The sequence below is a fragment of the Leucoraja erinacea genome, chromosome 8 (assembly GCF_028641065.1).
Source record: "Leucoraja erinacea ecotype New England chromosome 8, Leri_hhj_1, whole genome shotgun sequence".
Taxonomy (NCBI): domain Eukaryota; kingdom Metazoa; phylum Chordata; class Chondrichthyes; order Rajiformes; family Rajidae; genus Leucoraja; species Leucoraja erinaceus.
In genome coordinates, this window is record NC_073384.1 from 15909326 (window position 1) to 15932371 (window position 23046).

Here is a 23046-nt window from a genome sequence, read left to right on the forward strand (position 1 = left end):
CGAGCCAGCACCGCCATTCAATGTGATCATGGCTGATCATCCCCAATCAGTACCCCGTTCATGCTTTATCTCCATATCCCCTGACTCTGCAATTTTTAAGCCTTATCTAACTCTCTCTTGAAAGCATCCAGAGAACCTGCCTCCACTGCCCGCTGAGCCAGAGAATTCCACAGACTCACCACTCTCTGAGAAAAAGTGTTTTCTCGTATCCATTCTAAATGGCTTATTCTTAAACTGTGGCCCCTGGTTCTGGACTCCCCCAACATCGGGAATATGTTTCCTGCCTCTAGCGTGTCCAAACCCTTAACAATCTTATATGTTTCCATGAGATCCCTTGTCATCCTTCTAAACTCCAGTGTGTGCAAACCCAGCTGCTCCATTCTCCCAGCATATGCAGTCCCGCCATCCCGGGAATTAACCTTGTAAACCTACGCTGCACTCCCTCAATAGCAAACAAGATTAATTATTTCAAAGACGTGTAGTTTTGTCAGTTAATGGTTTGGTATAAGTGTAAATTGTCCCTCGTATGTGTAGGAAGTGTTAATGTGCGGGGATCACTGGTCAGCATGGACTGGGTGGGCCGAAGGGCCTGTTTCCCCGCTGTATCTCTGAACTAAACTAATAAAAATTGTTAACAAGTTCCACAATGTTGACCCAGTTACAATAAAGGATATGAATATACACAAAAGTGCTGGAAAAACTCAGCGTCTGTGGAGCGAAGGAAATAGGCAAGGTTTCGGGCCGAAACCCTTCTTCAGACTGATGTAGGGTGGGGGGGGGGGGGGTGGGGGGGGGGGGGGGAGGGGGGAAAGAAGAAAGGAAGAGGAGGTGCCAGAGCGCTGAGTGAGAGCTGAGAAGGGGAGGAGACAATAAGGGCTGCCGGAAATTGGAGAAGTCAATGTTCATGCCACTGGGGTATAAACTGCCTAAGCGAAATATGAGATGCTGCTCCTCCAATTTCCGGTGGTGCTCACTTTGGCCATGGAGGAGGCCCAGGGCAGAAAGATCGGATTTAGAATGGTAGGGGGAGTTGAATTGCTGAGCCACCGGGAGATCCTGTAGGTTATTGCGGACCAAGCAGAGGTGTTCTCTACCCCCTCCACACACACTCTACATCAGTCTGAAGAAGGGTTTCGGCCCAAAACAGTTGCCTATTTCCTTTGCTCCATAGATGCTGCTGCACCCGCTGAGTTTCTCCAGCACTTTTGTCTACCTTCGATTTTGCAGCATTTGCAGTTCATTCTTAAAGAAAGGATATGAATATGTTGTTACCTCAATAGTGTGTGACGGGTAGAAAGTTGCAGGAAATTACCTTTTTTTGTGTTTTAATCAGAGATGTCTTCGAATGTAGACACAAAATGCTGGAGAAACTCAGCAGATGAGGCAGCATCTATGGAGAGAAGGAATTGGCAATGTTTCCGGTCGAGACTCTTCTTCAGACTGATCTTAGAATGTCTTAGAATGTGCTTGACTGTTAATATTTAAAGTGAAATACATTGGAGATTTTAATCTTCAATTTGTAAATGATTGTTTCAAAACCATTTTCAATTTCGCAATGAATGAGGGAATTTATCCTTCTGCCTCAGCATAAAAAATAACTACGATATGTTACAAAATTCAGTAATAGAAAGTGTTCATTCTCAAATGACACTGATCATATTTCAGCTTTATCAGAAAAACATGTCCATGGCTTAATAATTTCAGACAAACCAAATGCAGGAGGATAAAAACTTTAATGTTACCAAACAAGACACCGAGGAGTATTACACTTGCTTCATTTTTCATTATATTGCTTTTAATACAGCAAAATATCCCAAGGCACTTCAATGGAGTGTTACCAAACCCAAATTAGCAGATCCCCACTTGTTGCAAGTAAGGTAAATGACCAAAGCCTTGGCCAAAGAGGTAGGTTCAAAAGGGTGTGGTGAAGGAGAAGAGACAGGAAACTCAGATACTTAAAATTGAATTTCTAGAGAATGGTGCTCTGGTAGCTGAAGGCATGGCCAAAGATATTGGAGCAATCAAATTCATGGAAGAGCCGGAACCAGGAATTAGAGAACAGATATCTTCAAGAATTAAAGTGCCGGGGGAATATAACAGATTTAGGAAGGGGCACAGCCATGGAGAGATTAGGGTTATAAATTCAAAGCATTTCTGAACTAGGAAACAATTTAACTCACCAAACCTAGAAGCAATGGACAAATAGGAATTCTTGTTAATTAGATCATAAGCAGCAGAGCACAGGAGGCAGGATAAGAGTGAATTGGAATAGATGTATAAATAGGATTGTCTGAGGATTTCAGCAGCAGTATGCAAGTTGAGGCAGGGCTGCAATCCATCAATGTTATAAAGGTGGAAGATATTTGGGTCATAATTTACTTTTAAGATGAGCTTCAGACCACAAAAAAGTAAATTATGACCCAAAGATCTTGAGCGGTCATGATATTTTTGATCAGGGACAGGGGTGCGGATGAAGGTTACAAATGGTGACAAGTTTGTGACAACAACCGAAGATAATCACATTAATCTTCACAATATTTAACATTCTACCTTGATGGCGTAGTGGCTATTTAACACACAAAGTGTTGTTTCTACAGTTAGTTAGAAGAAATTACTACTCATCCAGTGCTGGGTGTTAAAAGCAACAACCTGACAAATTAGAGAAATGGAGGAGTCAAGAGAGGTAATAGTGAAATAGAGTGGAGTGTCATTGCTTTAAGTGTAAACGGTGAGGCTACATTCTCAGATCATATTTAACAATACAATTATCAATCTCTCATAGTATTGAGACATTAGATTATGTAGACTTGAAGAAGGATCAGAGGAGGCAAGAGATATTACAATAAAGTTAGTCTCTATCCGGGACTCAAGTACGTAATTCTGACTGAATCCTCAGTACAGTTCTGAGGAAAATGATTGCATGAATGAGGAAGACAACTTGCATTTGTATAGCACCTTTCAAATCCCTTTCGGGATATTCCGTATTGTTTTATAGTTTATTTGAAATGTATTCAGTATTTCAATGTAAGAAGGGTAACAGCCTCTTTGCGCATACCAAATAATTATCAGCTAGAGAATAACACTGGGAAAGTGTTAAAACAGAGGTCATTGTTATTTGCCCCGCCATGCTGTCATTTGGAGGTTTAAAATATTGTCACCATGTGAAAGAGGACAGTGGTGCATTTGGCAGTCAGGATGGTGGGTGACTTGTGGAAGAGTTTGCAGCACTAGAGTTTCTATGCACTTGCTGTTTTTATCTTTCTAGATGGTTAGGACTACTGGTGAAAACTGTGCCTTTGCAGAAACCTGTCTGAGACTTCTGTAAGGGCAAAGGTAATAAAAACAACAAAATACTTTTTGGCATAAATGTCAGTTACTGGAATCTGTTCAGGATAGAATGATTGAATATTTTGCAATGATCATTAAAAGTCAGTGATTTATAATCTGAACATGTCAAATGACCCGTCATTGCACAGAAATACCATAAATTCATGTGATGGCGGCTGAATTAGGCCATTCGGCCCATCAAGTCTACTCCGCCATTCAATAATGGCTGATCTATCTTTCCCTCTCAACCCATTCCTCTGCCTCTTCTCCATAACCCCTGACACACGTATTAATCAAGAATCTATCTATGCCTTAAAAATATCCATTTACTTATCCTCTAAAGCTTTTTGTGGCACATGTTGGGAATTCCAGTGGGTCGATTTACACACATCACCAAAAGACCGTTAATTTGGTAAATCTTTGTCAAGATAAATAAGTGCACAAAAGAAAGTAGACTCTGCATTTGCCCGACACCAGAAATGGATTACAAGGTCATAAAGAGTATACATACAACCTGAAAGGATTGACTGGTGGCTTCTGCCTGGAACAGTATAGGAACTGCTCAGTTCATTCATCAATTGCCCTGCATGAAGCAACTGGGAGCCTTACATTAATATAGGTGATAGAGTAAATTGTGTGCTGGTCGCATGAAGCTGCAAATTGACATTGATAGATCATGAGAGTGCTGAATGGCATTCAAAGTGCGATGTTACTCATTTTGAACCCAAGATAGATCAGAATAGTTCCTAAAAAAGAATGATGCTGCAGACTTTGGACCCAAGCACCTAAAAATATATATTTTTAAAGAGGCTAATGTAACGTTGGTCTAGTTTGAGAGTGCTGGAACATAAAAGGATGGGAATTATGTTGCAGCTATACTGAGCTAGGGTTGGGTCTGATGTGGATTAATGCATTGACCTCTGGGTTCTGCACTTTGAGGTAGCCATATTTGGTTGGCCTTATTAAGGCTGCAGCATAAATTCACCATAATAAATCCTGGACAGCTTGGTTTTAAGTTTTGAGGATAGTTTGCAGACTTGAATATATGTGGGAGATCTAACTAAAATGTTTAAGAATGACCTAGAAAAAGGTAGCCACAAATGCTGGAGTAATTCAGCAGGTCATGCAGCATCTTTGGAGAAAAGGAATAGGTGATGTTTCAGGTCAAGACCCTTGGACAAGGGGAACTAATTTGCTATGATGGACAGATAAGTGATGAAGTAGAGGTAAAATTAGTTAGTCTTTGTTGTGGGCATGATAGGTACTCAGAAGATCATCTCAAGAGTCAAAGAGCACAGTAGGGTTGCTTACTATATGGTTTAGCCAAAGATAATGGTCAGGATGTCATCAGTTGCTCAGACAAGGATAGTAGCATGGACCAATGAAACCGCAATTCATTCAGGGAGGATACAAGTTTACCAGGAAGACAAAACAAGCAGTGAAGGAGCGAACTGGACTCCTCAGCATGGGTGTGGAACCTGTGCCCCCATGGCTTTGAATGATGCCAACGAGGACCAGCATGGAGCAAGAATAGGCACGAAAAGAGCAATACCTGCAAGAACTGGTTTTAGATCAGCAAATTCACGTAAATAATATTTTACAGAAACTGTTCCCTTTGGCACTTGTGACCAGTATGATGCAAATATTGATCCCACTGAACCTGGTACGTGACTATTATGTGATTTCCCTATTCTTTAGCATTACAAAATGTACAAACCAGGAAGCCCAAGATGCTGTCCTGCAATGGAGATACTCCAGCATTTCATGTCTATCTACTGCTCAAAATAGTTTCTGTGTTGAAAAATTGACATAATAACCACATTCTTAAGGTTTTTTCAAAATGGTTTTGCAAAATAGGTGATGGAAAAGATGTGTAGAATTGCGCTTACCATTTCACAACTTTTAATTAGAACTAGGATGAAAAATTCAGTTTCAATGGTTGTTAGCTGAAATAGTCATGCCGGAAGCATGGTAGCTTTGTTTAACAATCATTCACTTCAGTGTCATATAAAAAAATAATCTGAATAATATGCATTCTGGAAGCCATAATAAGACATTGCCAGGAGACAGACATGGTGCGTTAGCAGCACTGCGATTTGCTTTCGGGCTCTTCGGTGTATTCTGTTAATTTAATTTTATCATCTGCGTCAGTGTCCTCTGATACATGGATGCAATCGATGGTTAGAATATTCCCCACCAAAAATCGCATGGCTTCATCAACGTTTATATTGTCCTGCAAACATCAGAGAAAATACTTCATTAAAAATAAACTTGTTGCAAAACATATCTGGGGGCAAGGGAGTGCAACTCAAATTATCAAAGAAAACCCTTGAAGGAGCATAACACCCAAGACATTCCAAACTGGTCAAAGTCCTTTCCTGTCAATTGGATATAGGAAATGTAGCAGCAATTACGCATGCAGCAATTTTCAACTTTTTTTAAGGAATAAATGTTGACATGGAGAACTCTCTCTGATTCATGTGTTGGTCCAACCCACTTCATTATGACTAACATTGTGGTTCATAAGCATGCTGCTCTCCTGATGCAATCCATCTTTTTAATTTCTTTTAAATCAGAACTTGTTGCCTTAAGAGTTATTTCAGCAACGTTTAGTTTAGTTTAGAGATACAGTGTAGAAACCAGCTCTTTGGCCCACCTTGTCCACACTGGCCAGTGATTCCCATACACTAGCACTATCCTACACACTAGGGACAATTTAAAATTCTTACCAAAGCCAATTAACCTGCAAACCTGTATGTCTTTTGAAATGTGGAAGGAAACCGGAGCATCCGGAGAAAACCCACACGGTCACGGGGAGAACATACAAACTCCGTACAGACAGCACCCGAGGTCTGTACCGAGGATCGAACCCGGGTTACTAGCACTGTCAGGCAGCAGCTCTACCACTGCACCTCCATGCTACCCACAAAAGCTCAGACTGCTGCTTAAACAGTGTTGGAAATGTTACCCTTTAGAATACATACATACAAGACCCTGTCTACCCTCTTGGGCAGAACCCAGGGTACTCTCCTGAATAGGAGCTATCTCAATATCAGAACCAATATTTAATCTTCAACAACATTTCTAAAACATGATCAATGTTACACTGTTGTCTGTTGGAGCAGTCTATGCATAAATATTTAATCTATGGCCGGAAGAGTCTTGCTGTGTACCGTTACCTATAGAAATGCAGTGAATGGTGGCGGTTTACTGAGAGGTCACAACTTGACTGAATTGTGGAACAGGCTTGAAGGGGCATCCTCCTGCCACTTTGATCGAATTGATTAGCATCAGTCCATAACCATGCACCCTTATCTCCACTGCGAGTCTCCTAACCTGCGGTTTATTTAAAACCTTACTAAATGGTGAAAGAGGCAGCTGCTGTTACTCTCTAGTTCTCTTCTGGTAACTACACATTTTTGGACCAGATTGTGAAACTCCTTGAAAAAGGCTATTTCCTCTTCCTCTTTCTCCATGCACCCTTTTTATTTTACTTAATCACTATTAGTCTCAGTGCCTGAAATATTGCTCACATACTCCAATACAACGGTTTGCAAGATTCCTTGTATGTGAATACATGGCCAATAAACTAACTTACTTAGGCTTTCGAGATATAGTGAGGAAACAGGCCCTTTGCCCCACCGAGTCTGTGCCGACCAACACTTACCCTGAGCATTATCCTACATACTAGGGACAATTTACAGTAACCAATTAACCTAAAAAACCCTGTAAACCTTTGGAAAGTGTGAGAAAACCAGAATACCCGGAGAAAACCCATGCAGTCACAGGGACCACAGGTATAAACTCTGTGCAGATGGCACTTGTAGTCAGGATCGAACCCGTTCCTGCACACTAAGTCCTCGTTATCCATGAGGGATAGGAACTCACCAGAAATATTCCCAGATAAAACACAACATGTGATTAACTCTCAGGTCCTAAAAATGCTTAACACATTTTTTTTTTAAAGTATTAAAAATTAAATATTAATAAATTTAAATACCTAAAATGAAATTTTCCAAATAAAATACTACTTCCTATTTTAGAGTCAGTCACACATGTTGAAATAGGCCCTTCAGCCCAACTCGTCCATGCCGACCAAGATGCCCTGTCTAATCTAGTCCCACTTGCCCGCATCTGGTCCATATTCCTCTAAACCTTTCCTATTCATGTACTTGTCCAAGTTCCTTATAAATATTGTCTGGCCACTTCTACATCATGAACAATAGAAATTGAGGAGGTGGAGAGGCTGTTTAGAAGACAGGAAATCCGGAAATCTCCAGGACCGGACAATGTTTCCTTCTCCACCCTCAAGCCCTGTGCCCAACAACTGTATCTATGTGCCATTGCTTCAGCTGTGAAAGACAGACGTAAAAACAGTTTTTTTTTTCCCCACGAGTAGTAGCTCTACTCAATAACCAAAAATCTGTAGCCTCCTTTTGCTCTGGTATTTTATTTAATTCACAAGTTTAATCGATAATGTTTTATTGTTAATGTTTAATGTGTCATTCTTAATTGTTACTGTATGTCGTGTTACTTGCGCACACTTGGTCAATAAACGTATTCATTCATTCGTTATTGTACTTGCCTCAACTACCTCCTCTGGCAGTTCATTCCATATATCCACCAGCTTCCAAGTGAACATCATGCATTCCATTGAATGTATTAATGAAAGGGGTGATTGATTTTGAAATCACAAGTTAGAGCTATTTAACAAAACTGAACAAAGTGACTATCTCTTCAATGAGCACACATGTAGATATAGTTGTTTTATAACAAATCAGCAGATAATTAAGGCATTAGAGATCTCAAATGCTGGAATCTGGAAGCAACAAACAACTGGAGGAACTCAGCAAGTCAAGCATCATCGGTGTGGGAAAGGAACAGTCAATGTTTCAGGATTTTGACCTGCAACTTCACTAATGCCTTACCCCCACTGATGCTGCTCAACCTGCTGAGTTCCTCCAGCAAATAATGAGAACCGAGGGAAAACATTCCAAGTCACACCTCCTATTACAATACTGGAATGTCTATCCCACCTTTAGTTTGGTTTAGTTTAGTTTAGAGATACAGTGTGGAAATAGGCCCTTCGGCCCACGGAGACCAATTGCCGTGGGATTATTGACACTCAAATATCTTGACAAATATTATTGACACTTCAATATCTGATCCAACAGACATAACACCCAATAGTTCTGAGCTTCCTCAGAAGAAGAGACTCAACCCTCTGAATTCACTCAGCCAGAAGCGACACTTAACCAGAAAGCAACAGTCTGTTGACGTTGGGCTGATACAGGATTATAATGCTACGGCATCCCAAAGGGCGACTTATCATCACTAACCTTTGCTGAGGTTTGAAACCAAGCCACAAAGCCATTGTCCCTACAATAGTGGTCCATCATTGCCTTATTGTTCTCCACACCATCCCACTGCTGATCACACTTGTTGGCCAAGAGCACGGCAGGGATAGGCTTCCCATCGGGCAGCTTCACGTTTTTGTCCATGTCGCTTTTCCATTTCAGAACCGCGTCGAATGTGGAACGCCGAGATATATCAAAGACTATAAGAGCTCCAACAGCTTCTTTGTAATATATTCGTGTCATATTGCCAAATCGTTCTTGACCTATAGAAGACATTAAAAATCAAACATTAATGCAATAAATTTCTCAAATAATAGATCGATAAATATTTTAATTAATAAAGAATCTATACCCAAACTATAAAAACTGCCCAGTGCAATTATTATTTCCTTTTTATATATTTTGCTACATACAGGTATCCCCTTTAATCAGGCCTATCATCCTAATAATTCATTTCCCCATTATGTAATCACTTCTTCTTCTTGCGTAAATCATACACAGCCTAAAGTTGTAGGACAACTTGTTCTATTTGATCTTATTTGATTGTGCACGCCAGATTGATTGCATTCGTCGAAACAGGGCGGACCACGTGAAGGTTGCAATCTCTTGCCCCAAGTAATCACTTAGCTTTCCCTTTATGCCATGGTTCTTTGATCACACAGACCAGACTTCCCATCAATGACTCCATCTGCACTTTACCCAGCCTCGGAAAAGCAGCCAACATAATCAAAGATTTGTCCCACCCCAGTCATTCCTTCTTTTCTGGGCTCCCATCTGGCAGAAGGTACAAAAGCTTGAAAGTACACACCATCAGACTCAGGAATAACTTTTTCCCCCGTTATCTGGCTTCTGAATAGTCCTTCCATAAGCTAGGACACTGTCTGATTCACCTCTACCCTATTGCAGACTTTGGACTTTGTGGAACTGATGCGCTACAATGCCGGGAACTACTGTATATTCTGCACTCTGTATCTTCCATTTTATTTATTGTACTTGAGATTGACTTGATTGTATTTATGTATGGTATCATCTAATTTAATTGGATATCATGCAATAAAAAACTTTTCACTTTACCATGGTACATGTGACAATAATTAACCTAAGCCTTGATGTGGATAATACTGACGTTGCCATGTATTGGTCCCCAGTTACTGTTGGCCACCAATACGAACTGTTAATAGCCCATTTGTATGCTGGACTCCTTGGTGGGCTAGGGGTTCCTTGTGTTTTGGAACAGCAACCTTTTCAAAATCAACTCTCCTGCTATAAAATGCAGAGGAAGAGTGTCTTATTTTCTGCTCTCTGTGGCTGTCTATTATCTCAATACCTGTGCAAGAAATTAATTGATTGGAGAGGCATCCAGTGTGATAAACATAAGTAAAATGATCCACTATTAATTGAAGGGTTGAAGAACATTAGGTTCATCCAACATGGTGGTCATCGCAGTCGGGGCTACTCATTCTTCTTAACACCAGGGCTGCTCTTTTGGTGATGGTTATGTGGTGTTTGAAGGAGGCCTGAGAACTCGTAGTGCTGGCAACTTGTTCCGCTGTTGGAAAGCTGTCAACTATTTGTGCTTGCTTCTTGCAATACAGTGGTTGAAATGTACGCCGTGAATAATCCATGCCTTGCAGCCGAGATCAGTTTCCACTTTTGAATGCTCGGCACACAACATAGACTGTAGAAGATGCTCCGCATTTTCAGGCTGTCTCTTTATCTGATTGCCCATGAGCCTTATTTTACCAACAGTTGAAATTACATCCTTTGATCTACTAGCAAGAGCAGCTTGTGAATTTAATCAATAATTTCTTTCACCTGCTGCATTGGATTCTATGGCATAATTAATGGGAAACTATTAAAGTGATTCTCTTCAAATCAGTTCTGACTCTCACTTTCACAGCTGAAGCAATGGCACATAGATACAGTAACATTTGAATAATGAGCAGTGGCAGAACCTAGCATCTATCCACCCGTCTCAAGATCTTGACATCAATTCATCAGTGGAATCTTTGGCTAACTTTAGATCTTAGGAAATTAAGTTTAAAGTCAGTTTCTGCACAACTTCCAAGGCTTCAAGGTCAGTTTATTGTCACATATACCAATTAAGGCACAGTGAAATTTGAATTACCTTACAACCATACAAAAAAAAATGCGACAAGACACACAACAACATAAAAGTTAACATAAACATCCACCACAGTGGATTCCCCACATTCTTCACTGTGTTGGTAGGCGATAAAGTCCGATCTTCTTCCTTTTTTATTCTAGGGGTAGTCGAACCATCCGCCATCGGGGCGATCAGATTTCCCATATATATATATATATATATATATATATATATATATATATATATATACCACATACATATTATATATATATATTTCCAATATTGGTGGCCAGTGGGGGGGGGGGGGGGGGGGGGGGGGGGTGGGGCTTTGGGAGTGGGGGGGGGGGGGGGGGGAAGGGGGGGGTTTCCAGAGGTCTAGTATGGACATTGTGTGGCAAATGGATTCTTGGGGTGGCAGCTCAGTCACTCAATTCTTGGGGTGGCCTCAGTCACTCAAGCCTGATGTGGTGGCAGCTCACTTATGGCTGGTGGGCTGGCAGTTGACTCATGGCTATTCCTTGAAATTCCACTTCAAGCAGGGTGCAAGGCCACCAAATTCAAGTGCAGTTTCATACTACTTCAAGCAGGGTGCAAGGCCACCAAATTCAAGTGCAGTTTCATGCCACTTCCTGCAGGGTGCAAGTCCACCAAATTCAAGTGCAGTTTCCTACCACTTCAAGGAGGGTGCAGGACCACCAAATTCAAGTGCAGTTTCCTGCCACTACGAGCAGGGTGCAGGGCCACCACATTCAAATGCAGTTTCAAACCATTTCAAACGGGTTAAACCACCATAAAACCACACAAAACACCACACTCACAGTTCAGTGACATTCAGTGTGTTCAGTTGATTCAAGGCTCAGACAGAGTCATGACCTCTCCCTCGCCCATCTTGCAGAGACTGAGCCACACCCACACTTCCGGGTTTTATAATCCCTACCCCCTCCCACCGGAAGGGGCATGGCCTTCATGACATGATTGACAGGGGAGAGATTCTCAACATTTTTAAAATACTTATAACACTTTTATTTTTAATTGATGGGAAGCACCCTCTGCACCTGATGAGCGGAGGAGGACTGAGTAAGATGGCCAAAAATCACTGCCATAAGTGGTAGCTTTTATCTAAAATCAATATACAGTGCAAACAGGAAGTTGTCAAGTTTAGATTTTTAATCATTTGCCATTTCGAACCAACCACCACCAACAACCATTTGCAGTACTTTATTTCAAACCAACCACCATTTGCAGTGCTTTATTTCGAACCAACCACCATTTGCAGTGCTTTATTTAAATCCAACCACATTTTCATTTTCAAACCACATTAAGGGCACTCAAGGTCAGTAAAACCACACTCACAGTTTAGTTTAGTCTGAAGAAGGGTTTCGGCCCGAAACGTTGCCTATTTCCTTCGCTCCATAGATGCTGCTGCACCCGCTGACTTTCTCCAGCTTTTTTGTGTACCTCACAGTTTAGTAGACGTGTTCAGTGTTATTCACAGCTGAGACTGAGAGACGTGACCATCCCGCTCCCCCATCTTGCAGAGACTGCCTGAAGCACTCAACACTAATAAGGGCATTGGACACTAGATGGCGCTTACTTTTTCGATCTCATTTTCTAATTAGTTTAATTAATGTGCAACTTTTGGCACTGACGAGTTATGACTTCCTTCTTAATTATATTTTATCTAAATCTGTGCAAAATTTAATGTAGTTCCAAGACATGGGTCACGAAAGTTAAATTCTAGACACATTTTTGATGCTCGGCCCACAACCTATATGGGAATGGTGGGTTTACAGTAGGAACAAGTCTATCATTGTGTTGCAAGACGGTATAATACTAGTATACTTGAATCTATCAGACAACGTGGCAGCATATTAACACTTCATTTTGGCGAAGCAAATTTTTTACTGTAACACTAAGACATGGTGGTCTATCAGCATATAGCTGGCTGCTGCAAGGATGGACATAACTGATACAAGTCGGATTCACGCTGGTTTACATGTCTATCACATTAACCGATCAATAGATTTGTCACTATCTAAATATGTGAATTGGTGAATATATATATGTCGCTGTCTACCCCAGGCTACAGATTTGTCACTATTATACTAGGCTAAGACGAGCCATTTTCTATAGATGTCAATGGCAGATTTGACGGATCTGTGTGGTAACCATTCACATTGGCAACTGACATTGGGTCTGGAAGATAAGCTGAAAGTGCAACTAGTTGGCCAGAATTGTTGGAAACAACAAGCTTCGTCTTGATCTCATGAACAAGATATAGTTGCAGTGTGCAAGGCTGGAGATTAAAAATAAATATGAAGAATAGGATTTTAGGGATGATTTCTCACACAAGGTGGTCATTTGACTCACTGACTTCATGGTGGCTCTCGGAGCATTCTCACGAGTCCTATTCCTCCTTATTTTTCCCTGGTATCCTCTCACATGTCGATCAATCCACTTATTCTCCCACCCCCACACACCCAGGGTGTATTTTTGTGGTAGCCAGTTAATCTGCCATGTTTTAGAGATTGGGATGAAACTGTCTCTTGTGCCATTGAAGTGTTGGGAAGGCTTGGTCTGGTGGATGGAGGGAGGGGAGGAAAGTGGCAGAGGCAGCTGAATGGATAAAACTCATCTTCCGGTCAATAAACCTACACAAACTTCTTGCACTGTTGTAATTTGGAGGTAGGTAGACACAGAATGCTGAAGTAACTCAGCGGGACAGGCGGCATCTCTGCAGAGAAGGTATAGGTGACGGTTCGGGTCGAGACCTTTCTTCAGTCTCAACCCAAAATGTCACCCATTCACAAAGACATTGGACTGGTAGATGAATTGGCCTCTGTAAATTGCTCCCAGTGTGTGAGTTGCAGTGTGTGAGAATGCGAGGTGACAATAATATAGGATTAATTTTACATTACGTGTAAATGGCTGGTTAATTGTTTTCACGGATGTGATAGATCAAAGGCCTTATTTCTGTGTGTATCTTGTGGTAACTCTGATTCTAATTGCAGAGTTGAGGCTTCCCAAAAAAATGACTGTAAAATAAATGGTATTTGGTAAGGAAAGGAAATGTGTGTACAAGCCAAAAAGTAAGACATTTATAAATTATCTTCTCAGTGCAACAGATACAAAGTTAGTGAAGTTGTCCAGCAAGAAGAATTGAAATGGGCATTGAGTGACTCAGTGGATTACAAGTTGCTCTGGAAGAAGAAATGGGTGATGTTGTACCCATACTTGTATCTGTGCAATGACAATAAAGTTGAATTGAATTGAATTGAATTTTTCGGGTCGAGACCCTTCTTCAGCATCACCCATTTCTTCTCTCCAGAGATGCTGCCTGTCCTGCTGAGTTGTTACAGGTTTTATGCAGATACAGACACTAATGAACCAGAGCCATGAAGACACAGATCCTAGAATATTGTTGGATAGTGACAGAGTTGTAGTTCAATGGAATTATATCAACAGATGTTTCTGAAGAAGCATCCAGACTCAAAACATCACCATCCTTTTGCTTCAAAGAAGCTGCCTGATCTGTTTAGTTATTCCAACACTTTGTGTCTATCTTTTTCATTTACCAATCTGTTCCCTGTGTTGATCATCAATACAGCTCAGTGTAGGAATGAACTGTAGATGCTGGTTTAAACTGACGATAGACACAAAAATCTTGAATAATTCAGCGGGTCAGCAACATCTCTGGAGAAAAGGAATAAGTGACATTTTGGGTTAAGACCCTTCTTCACACCGAGAGTCAGGGGAAAGCTCTCAGTCTGAAGAAGGGTTTTGACCCAAATTACTCCTCAGTCTCCTGTTAGACTAGTACCTCAAAAATGGTTCATGTATAACTTCTTTACTCAGCGAAAACAAGCGTAGTCTATTCGGCCGTTTTGCTGACACTCGTGATTGGTCTGCTAAAGCCTGCTGGATCTCCCGGTTGCTAACCATTTTAAGTTCCCTTCCCGTTCTGACCCATGGCATCCTCCATTGTAACGAGTGAAACCACACGCAAACTGGAGAGACAGCACCACATATCCCTCTTGGATCACTTACAATCCAGTGGTATGAACATTGAATTCTCCAATTGTAGATAACTAACCAACAACCCCCTCTTCCCCCCCCCCCCCCTTCGCTTTTTTCTTCCCCCTTGCTTCCCTGCACCCCAGCTGGATGCGTATCCATTTATCCTTCCCCAGCTGACCACATCTCACCGTCCCCTTCCACCTACATCCCTTCCTCTGGCCTCACATTTATGCCTCTTCTCTCGTTATCTCACAGCCCTTCATCTACTTTTCATTTCTGGCCTTTGTCCATTTATCTGCAATTGATCCTTCCTCACGTGTATCTACATAAAACTTGCCTGGTATTTGTCCCACCCTCTCTCCAGCTTTCTCCACCCTATTGCAATTGGTGATGAAGCGTCTTGGCCAGAAATATCACCTCTCTATGTTCTCCCGAGATGTCGCCTGACCCAGTGACTTACTCCAGCACCTTGTGCTTTTTGCCCATGCATAACCCCTTGTGTGTATCAAAGTTTTATACGGTGGCAGGCTAGTAACCACTATTAGGATGGACATTATGACAGATCCTCAATAACCAAACACCAATTGTGTAACAATGATAGAATAAAAATCTGAAACTGCAAGAAATGTTTAACTGTTCCAGGAGCATTTGTGGAGATGGGAGCCCACCTATTCTATGGCAGTGATAGACATAAAAAGCTGGAGTAACTCAGTGGGTCAGGCAGCATCTCAAGACAAAAGGAATTGGTGATGTTTCGGGTTGAGACCCTTCTTCAGACTATTCCTGTGTTGTGCAGTGCAGACTGGTTCCGGCCGGTTTTATGGATGTTACACGGCAATTGAAAACTCAGTGTTTTTTGGTACTTCAGAGAATACTTAAATGTCAGCTGCAATGCCTCAGGTCAGAAGTTACATACATACATAATGCTATTTCTTATGGAAGTAAATCTGCTATTGCTTATCCTTTAAAACCACAGTGATTTCCTAACCGTGACTTGGATTAAGAAATGGTTTGGCAAGGACATGGGAAAAGAATAAAATTTCATTTCTTAAGTACCTCACCAAAATATTTTCATCAGCTATTCACACAGCTGCAGATGGGAACTGACTTAGTCTGAACATGCTCACATTAAATCTACTGAAGAAGGAACTGGTTGATTTTACGGCTGTTTAAGAAGGAACTGCAGATGCTGGAAAATCGAAGGTAGACAAAAGTGCTGGTGAAACTCAGCGGGTGCAGCAGCATCTATGGAGCGAAGGAAATAGGCAACGTTTCGGGCTGAAGCCCTTCTTCAGACTGATGGATGGTGGGGGAGGGAGAAGAAGGGAAAGAGGAGGAGCCTGAGGGAGAGCTAAGAAGGGGAGGAGACAGCAAGGGCTACCGGAAATTGGAGAATTCAATGTTTATGCCACTAGGGTGCAGACTGCCCAAACGGAATACGAGGTGCTCAATTTCCAGTGGTGCTCACTCTGGCCATGGAGGAGGCCCAGGACAGAGAGGTCGGATTCGGAATGGGGAGTTGAAGTGCTGCGCCACCGGTAGGTCAGGTTGGTTAATGTGGACCAAGCGGAGGTGTTCGGCAAAACGCTAGCCCAACCTACGCTTGGTCTCACCGATGTAGATCAGCTGACATCTAGAGCAGTGGATGCAATAGATGAGGTTGGAGGAGATGCAGGTGAACCTCTGTCGCACCTGGAATGACTACTTGGGTCCTTGAATGGAGTCAAGGAGGGATGTAAAGCGACAAGTGTAGCATCTCTTGCACTTGCAAGGGAATGTGCCCGGGGAGGGGGTGATACGGGAGGGAAGGGAAGAATTGACAAGGGAGTTACGGAGGGAGTGGTCTTTGTGGAAAGCAGCAGGGGGGGGGGGGGGGGGGGGGGGGGGGGGGAGAGAGAGGGGGGATGTGGGGCGAGGGGGGGGGGACGTTGGGAGGCTGGCGAAAAATGGGAGGGGACTATTGGTTGTATGTGGGGCTAGTGGGGGGTCGGCGAAGGATCGGAACCTAGGGGGGACTCTGCCCTTGTTAATTGTGCTGACATCTGCTAGAGGTGGGGGGGGATGATGGGGAGAGAGAGCAGTGAACCTCTGTCGCACCTGGTTACGGGGGTATGGAAGAGACCCTGGTGCGAGCCTCATCTATAATAGGGGAGGGGATCCCCCGTTCCCTAAAGAATGAGGACATTTCCGATGCCCTGGTGTGGAACACCTCATCCTGGGAGCAGATGCGGCGAAGACCCGGAGCGTGGCCTTGCACCACCCGGCGCGGCGTTAATGGCCGCGGGACAATTGTTGTCGCCCGCCGGGGGCTCTGACTTTGACTCTGACATCGGGGGGAGAGGGAAGTGCAGGGGAGAGATAAGTTGTTTTGCCTTCCATCACAGCGAGGAGGAGATGTGCTGTGATGGATGTCTGTGTAAATTGTGTTGTGTCTTGGGTCTTCTTTTTCTTGTATGTATGACTGCAGAAACAACATTTCATTTGAGCCTCTATGAGGTTCAAGTGACAAATAAATTGTATTGTATTGTATTGTATTGTATTGTATTGAAGACGGAGGAATTGGGAGTAGGGGATGGAGTCCTTACATGAAGCAGGGTGAGAAGAAGATTTTAAGGTTGTTTGGGTTGGGCTTTGGAAAAGTGCACCATGCCAACACTCAGAGCAGAGCCAAATCTAATAGTTAGGATGTGGCAAAACTGCTTGGAAAATATAGGGAAAGTAGAACCCTATACTTTCAGCTGGCTGCAGTGATAAAACAGGAACAGTGGGTGCTCACAGGCCTTGTCTCAGGCTGTTCACGTCTCAGTGGGAAAGGGGAGGGCACAGTTCATGCATTACGCCAACGGCTCGACACAATCCTAACATCTTCAAGATTAACCATTTCCCTGCGGGTTACAAGGACTCCTTTACAGGCACAAAACTTGATGTACCAAGAACACAAGAGTACTCCTCCATCCCTCCACGCCTTTCATTTCCAACCTTATATTTCCCTCCACTCTCCCCTCCTTTCCCATCCATCCCACAACCCCCCGGCCCCCCCCCCCCCCTTACTCACATTGTCCATCCCCTCACTTCATTTCCCTCCACTCACTAAACTCCTTTACAACCCTGACTCCCTCACCTCCTTGCTCTCACCCTTCCTTCGCTTCCCTCCCCACCTCTCTCCCTCTCTCCAGCACCACCTCTCTCCCATTGCCTTTATCCATACATTTGGCCTGTTCTTTCCCTCACCACACCCCTCTCCATTCCTCCACAACTAATGAAACTTCTCCTGCCTGTACCACATTCTTCTTTCACCACGTCTGTCTCATTTCCTGCCTCATTCCCTGCACTCCACCTCCCTGCTTCTCATTTGCCTTCCCCATTTCTCTCTCTCTGGCCCCTTCCCTCCATCCTCTTCACCATCCCATGCCAACTCATGTCCCCTCTCTTCACTAACTTGCCTAGCCCTCTCCGCTTCTGCTGCTATGCTTGTCCCTATGTCTGGGCTCACCTCCATCCTTCCTTCTGCTCATTCCCCATCTGTGGTAACTGCCTCCACCTCCTATAGCCCTCCCTCTCATTCTCTCTGTGCATCCCCCCCTCCCATTTTCCCCAATCCACCCCATCCTTCTTCCTTCCTCTTCCCAGTCCCTCACCCCCTCCCACTTCACACTCTGTCCCTGCCCTCCATTCACAGTAATACTCTACCCTCACCCCCCTTCCCCAAGCGGCGCCTGCACTCCTTTATTCACTCACCCCTCAAGCTCTCCTATCCTCCGTCCACCCACTCCATTACTCTTTCATCCTCTCTCTCCTTCCCCCACCCTTTATTATTCCCTCCTCCATCTGCCTCCCCACACTCCCGTCTCCTGCCTCTTCCACCTTTCTCTGTCACCCCTCTCCCCTTCCCTCAACTCTCCTCCCTTCCCCCATCAACCCCCTCCCTCCATTACCCCCCTTCCTTTCTCTGTCACCCCTCTCCCATCAACAAACCTCCCCATCAACAAACTCTCCCCTCCTACAAACCTTCCCCTCCCTACCACCTTCATAACTCCCCTAAACACACCTCTGCTTAATGTACCTCCATCCCCACCTCACCTCCCACTCCCCCTCCCATTCCTACCACTCCACCTTCTCCAACTCCCACCCTCACCTCCCACTCCCTCTCCTCCATATCCCCTACCCGCAATGTCCCAGAGCTGGAGTCGGATCAGAATGCTCGAATCCCAGTGTAGGACCTTCAGGGCGAAGTCGACGCCGATCGTGGCCCGGTAGTTCTGGGAGAAGAGCTGGTGGACGTAGCGCTTGATGAGGCTGGTCTTGCCCACGCCCAAATCCCCGATCACCAGCACCTTAAACAGGTGCTCGGTACCGGCCATGCCGCTGCTCTCACCGCTCGCCATCCGACCGACCGACCGACCGCCGGGGAGACCCGCCGCTTCCGTCCGGCCTCAAGGCTCCGCCCCGGGCAGCAGCGGCCGCCTCCCTCCACAGGCACGCACTGGGAGCTGGGAGGAGCGAATGAGATCGGACGGGGACGTTTAAAGGCAGAGGAGGTGGTTGGCGGAATGGGGGTGCAGGGGTGACGAATGGAGGATCGAGGGAGTGAGCTTGTGTTGAGTAAACTGGAAGGTTGAGGGAGTGAACAGGAACGAGGAAGTGAGGTTAGGCTGAGGGAGTGAGCCGAGATAGACGGGAGTTGGGTTGAGATAGACATTGGGGTTTAGGGTGATCAAGAAGGAATTGCAAGAAGGCTTCTCCCCGCCACTCCCTATCAGTCTGAAGAAGGGTTTCGGCCCGAAACGTTACCTATCTCCTTCGCTCCATAGATGCTGCTGCACCCGCTGAATTTCTCCAGCATTTTTGTGTACCTTTGGGGTTTAGGGTGAGATGGACATGGGGGTGGGGGTTGGGTTTGAGATAAACAACGGGGGAGGGGCTTGGGTGAGAGACATGAGGGGGGGGGGGGGGTGTAAAAGACCTGGGGGCTTTGGGGTGAGATGGGCATTGTAGGGTGAGATAGACATGGGGGGGATGTGAGGGTAGATAGACATTATGGGGCAGTTATGGGAGAGATTTATGGAGGGGAGGGGGGAGAGATGGTAGAGTGACTCTTTTTGGGACTGAGTCTGAAATCCGAGTGCTCATTCTGAAGAGACTTGATCTGAAACGCCACCTTTTCCTTTCCTCGGGCGGCTCCTGCCTGACCTGCTGAGTTACTCGAGCATTTTGTGTCTATCTTCAGTGTAAACCAGCAACTGCAGTTCCTTCCTACACATCTCTATCAGTGAATAATTGAGGGAGGGGTTATGACCAAAGATCTATGACTGGTTCTTCCTTGTTTTCTGAAACAGTATTGTGGTTATTTACATTGAACCAAGGGAAGAGTTACGTGGCTTACCTGCAGGCAATACCTAACCTCACTCCCTCGACCTGCAGCAGAATTAGTACATTAGGCTAGATTCTGTGCTCAAGTCACTGAACAGAATCTGCATACAAGAATGCTAGCACCTCGCCACAACTGATATCCAAGAAAGTGAGGGGAAGTATTTAAACTTAACAGGAAAGGGAACAAGGAAGTAGGTTAAGAACAGACAAGTTGGTGATGTGGCAGGGAAACCACATTGTTTCCAATTTGGCCTGAATCGTGTGGTCCTTCTGGTAAGGACAGACATTGCACAGTGCTTTATCCAAAGTTGGCAGCAATTAGGTTTAGGTTTATGAAAATTAGTAAGTGCTGAATAATTACAGCATTGATCCTGTATCTAGTGGTGGTATAGGGGTTGAGCAGTTTTGGCTGCTCCCTCAGTTTTCGGGATCTGGATTTGATTCTGATCTTAAATGCTATATGTTTGGTGATTGCACGTTCTCCCTGTGACAGCGTGATTTTCTGTTGGGTGTGACAGTTTCCACCCACATGCCATTGTTGCACTATTGGTACAGTAAATTACTCCTACTATAAGTATGTGGCAAAAGATTCGCATGGCAGTTGACGGATACGTGTAAGAGAAACAAAGTTGCAGGGTTACAGGGAAATGCGTAGAGGAAATATGGATTTTGTTGAGGTCTGGCACAGACTCCACAGGTTTAATGGCTGCTGTCTGGGTAAAGCAAACCTCTGCTACCCATATCCCCACCCCCATTGCTATTTTGGTAAGAGCACTTTTAACCTTCAAACAATATTCTTATCTGAACAATAATATATTGAAAGGTACGAGACAAATATTTCATACCTCTTTATTTAATTACAGTCAAAAGATATTTTTTTCCTGAAGTTCGTAGTCTCAGATGAAGCTGTGACTAATCCAAACCAGATGCCAACAACTAGAATCAAAACCGGTGTTTTGACCAGAAACCTAGTAAACATCTTGCAGTGTATAGCACCTTTAATGAGGTAACATGTCCCTCAATATTTCTCAGGAGTATTATTAAAAAAACATTTAATAAGACATTTGCAATTACCAGGGCAGGTAACTAAAAACTTGGCGAATAGGGTAGATGTTAAGGAGCACCTCAAATTACAGCAGGGAGGTAACTTTCAGGGCGGAACATTGGCGCAGCGGCTTTACAGCGCCAGAGACTGATTCCATCCTGACCGTCTGTACGGAGTTTTGTACGTTCTCCCTGTGAACGCATGGGTTTTTTCACGGTTTAATCCCACATTCCTAAGACGTACAGGTTTGTGGGTTAATTGGCTTTGGTAAAATTGTAAATTGTCCCTAGTGTGTAGGATAGTTCTAATGTACGGGGTGATCGCTGGTAGGCGCAGACTTGTTGGGCCGAAAGGCGTGTGTCTGCGCTATATCTCTAAAGTCTAAAACAAAGTAAAATTTCTAAAGGATAAAGTTTGGATATTTGTCAGTGGAGGAAGAATAACATAAATGTTGCTTACAAGGGAGCAGAAAGGCAGGAACACCAACCTCTCAAAATATGGCATGGTTGTGGAGTGTCATGCTGTGATTTGGATATAAGGCTGAGAGTTTTTAAAGTTGAGGCATTGTTAGACCTAATGTTAGTCTATAAGCACAGGGTACAGTGGAATATAAGAAATTTGATTTAAAATTAAATAACGAAAAAGTAATTTATTATGAAATAGCATATTTCAAACAAAAATGTTGGAGAGAGGATTTTGTGCAATAGAAAATATCTTACCACAGTGAATGGAACTTCTTTTATTATCATTTGCGTTTGAATTATGTTATCTTGACTAAGCATTTTTTCCTTACATTTGCAGTTTACAAGATCATAAAAGTTGAATAGTAAATTTGCAATTAGATTTTTAAATTCATATATAGTTAACAGTGCACAACCAATAATTATTATCAATTCAACTTCTAACTTAGCTAAATTACATAATTGTTATTCTAAGGATTTGGGTACTACTTAACATTGAAAGCAACACTTGCTGTAATATTTTAAAAATAATTATTGTCCAGGTTAGGATGTGAGGCCATTGTCATGGAGTTGTTTCAAAAGTTCAAGGTTTCTCATTTTCATGTGGCGATCATACTGAAGAATAAAGTGAATTGGATCCATGGGACTGGGAATGTTCTAGTTTTTGATAGTCCAATTCTATACAGGCAATGAGTCTGTCCAACCTTCTATCCAGTATGGCCTCGTTTGAGTCTGTCCTCACCTTCTCTGCATTGAATCGCCAGCTGGAAGATTTTGGCTCAGCCACCATGCAAACGACATCCGGGCCGGCTGCAGCGAAGCGGGCAAGATCAGCTGAGAAGATTATTGCTGCAACACAAACTCTTGATAAACTTCCCACTGCAAGGCGACTCCGCAAGCGGGCAAGATCATCTCCATCTCGACCCATGCCGAACAACTTTTTTTCCCTTAGTCCCATCTGCCTGCACTCATATCATAACCCTCCATTCCCTTCTCATCCATATGCCTATCCAATTTATTTTTAAATGATACCAACGAACCTGCCTCCACCACTTCCAAAGTCAAAGCTGCCACAGCCAGATATAAAAACAGCTTTTTTTCCACGAGTAGTAGCTCTACTCGATAACCAAAAATCTGTAGCCTCCTTTTGCTCTGGTATTTTATTTAATTCACATGTTTAATCAATAAGGTTTTATTAGTAATGTTTAATGTATCATTTCTAACTGTCACTGTATGTCATGTTGTCACTTGCGGGCGGAGCACCAAGGCAAATTCCTTGTACCTGTATGTGAATATTTGGCCAACTGTTGGCACAGACTGTTCCTATTGGTGGAAATGTGTCAGCCTCAATAACAATCAGCA

The 23046-nt window shown here is 43.5% G+C and overlaps 1 protein-coding gene across 1 annotated transcript; it reads right to left on the reverse strand.

Annotated features, from left to right (window-relative positions):
• Positions 1-1716: 1716 nt before the first annotated feature.
• LOC129699351 (ras-related protein Rab-32-like) lies at positions 1717-19273 on the reverse strand. Its single transcript, XM_055639050.1, has 3 exons — positions 18974-19273; positions 8667-8947; positions 1717-5560 (listed from the first exon to the last, which is right to left on the reverse strand). The coding sequence occupies exons 1-3, from the start codon at positions 19191-19193 to the stop codon at positions 5408-5410; spliced, it is 654 nt and encodes a 217-aa protein (XP_055495025.1). The 5' UTR covers positions 19194-19273; the 3' UTR covers positions 1717-5407.
• Between the last annotated feature and the right edge of the window lie 3773 nt (positions 19274-23046).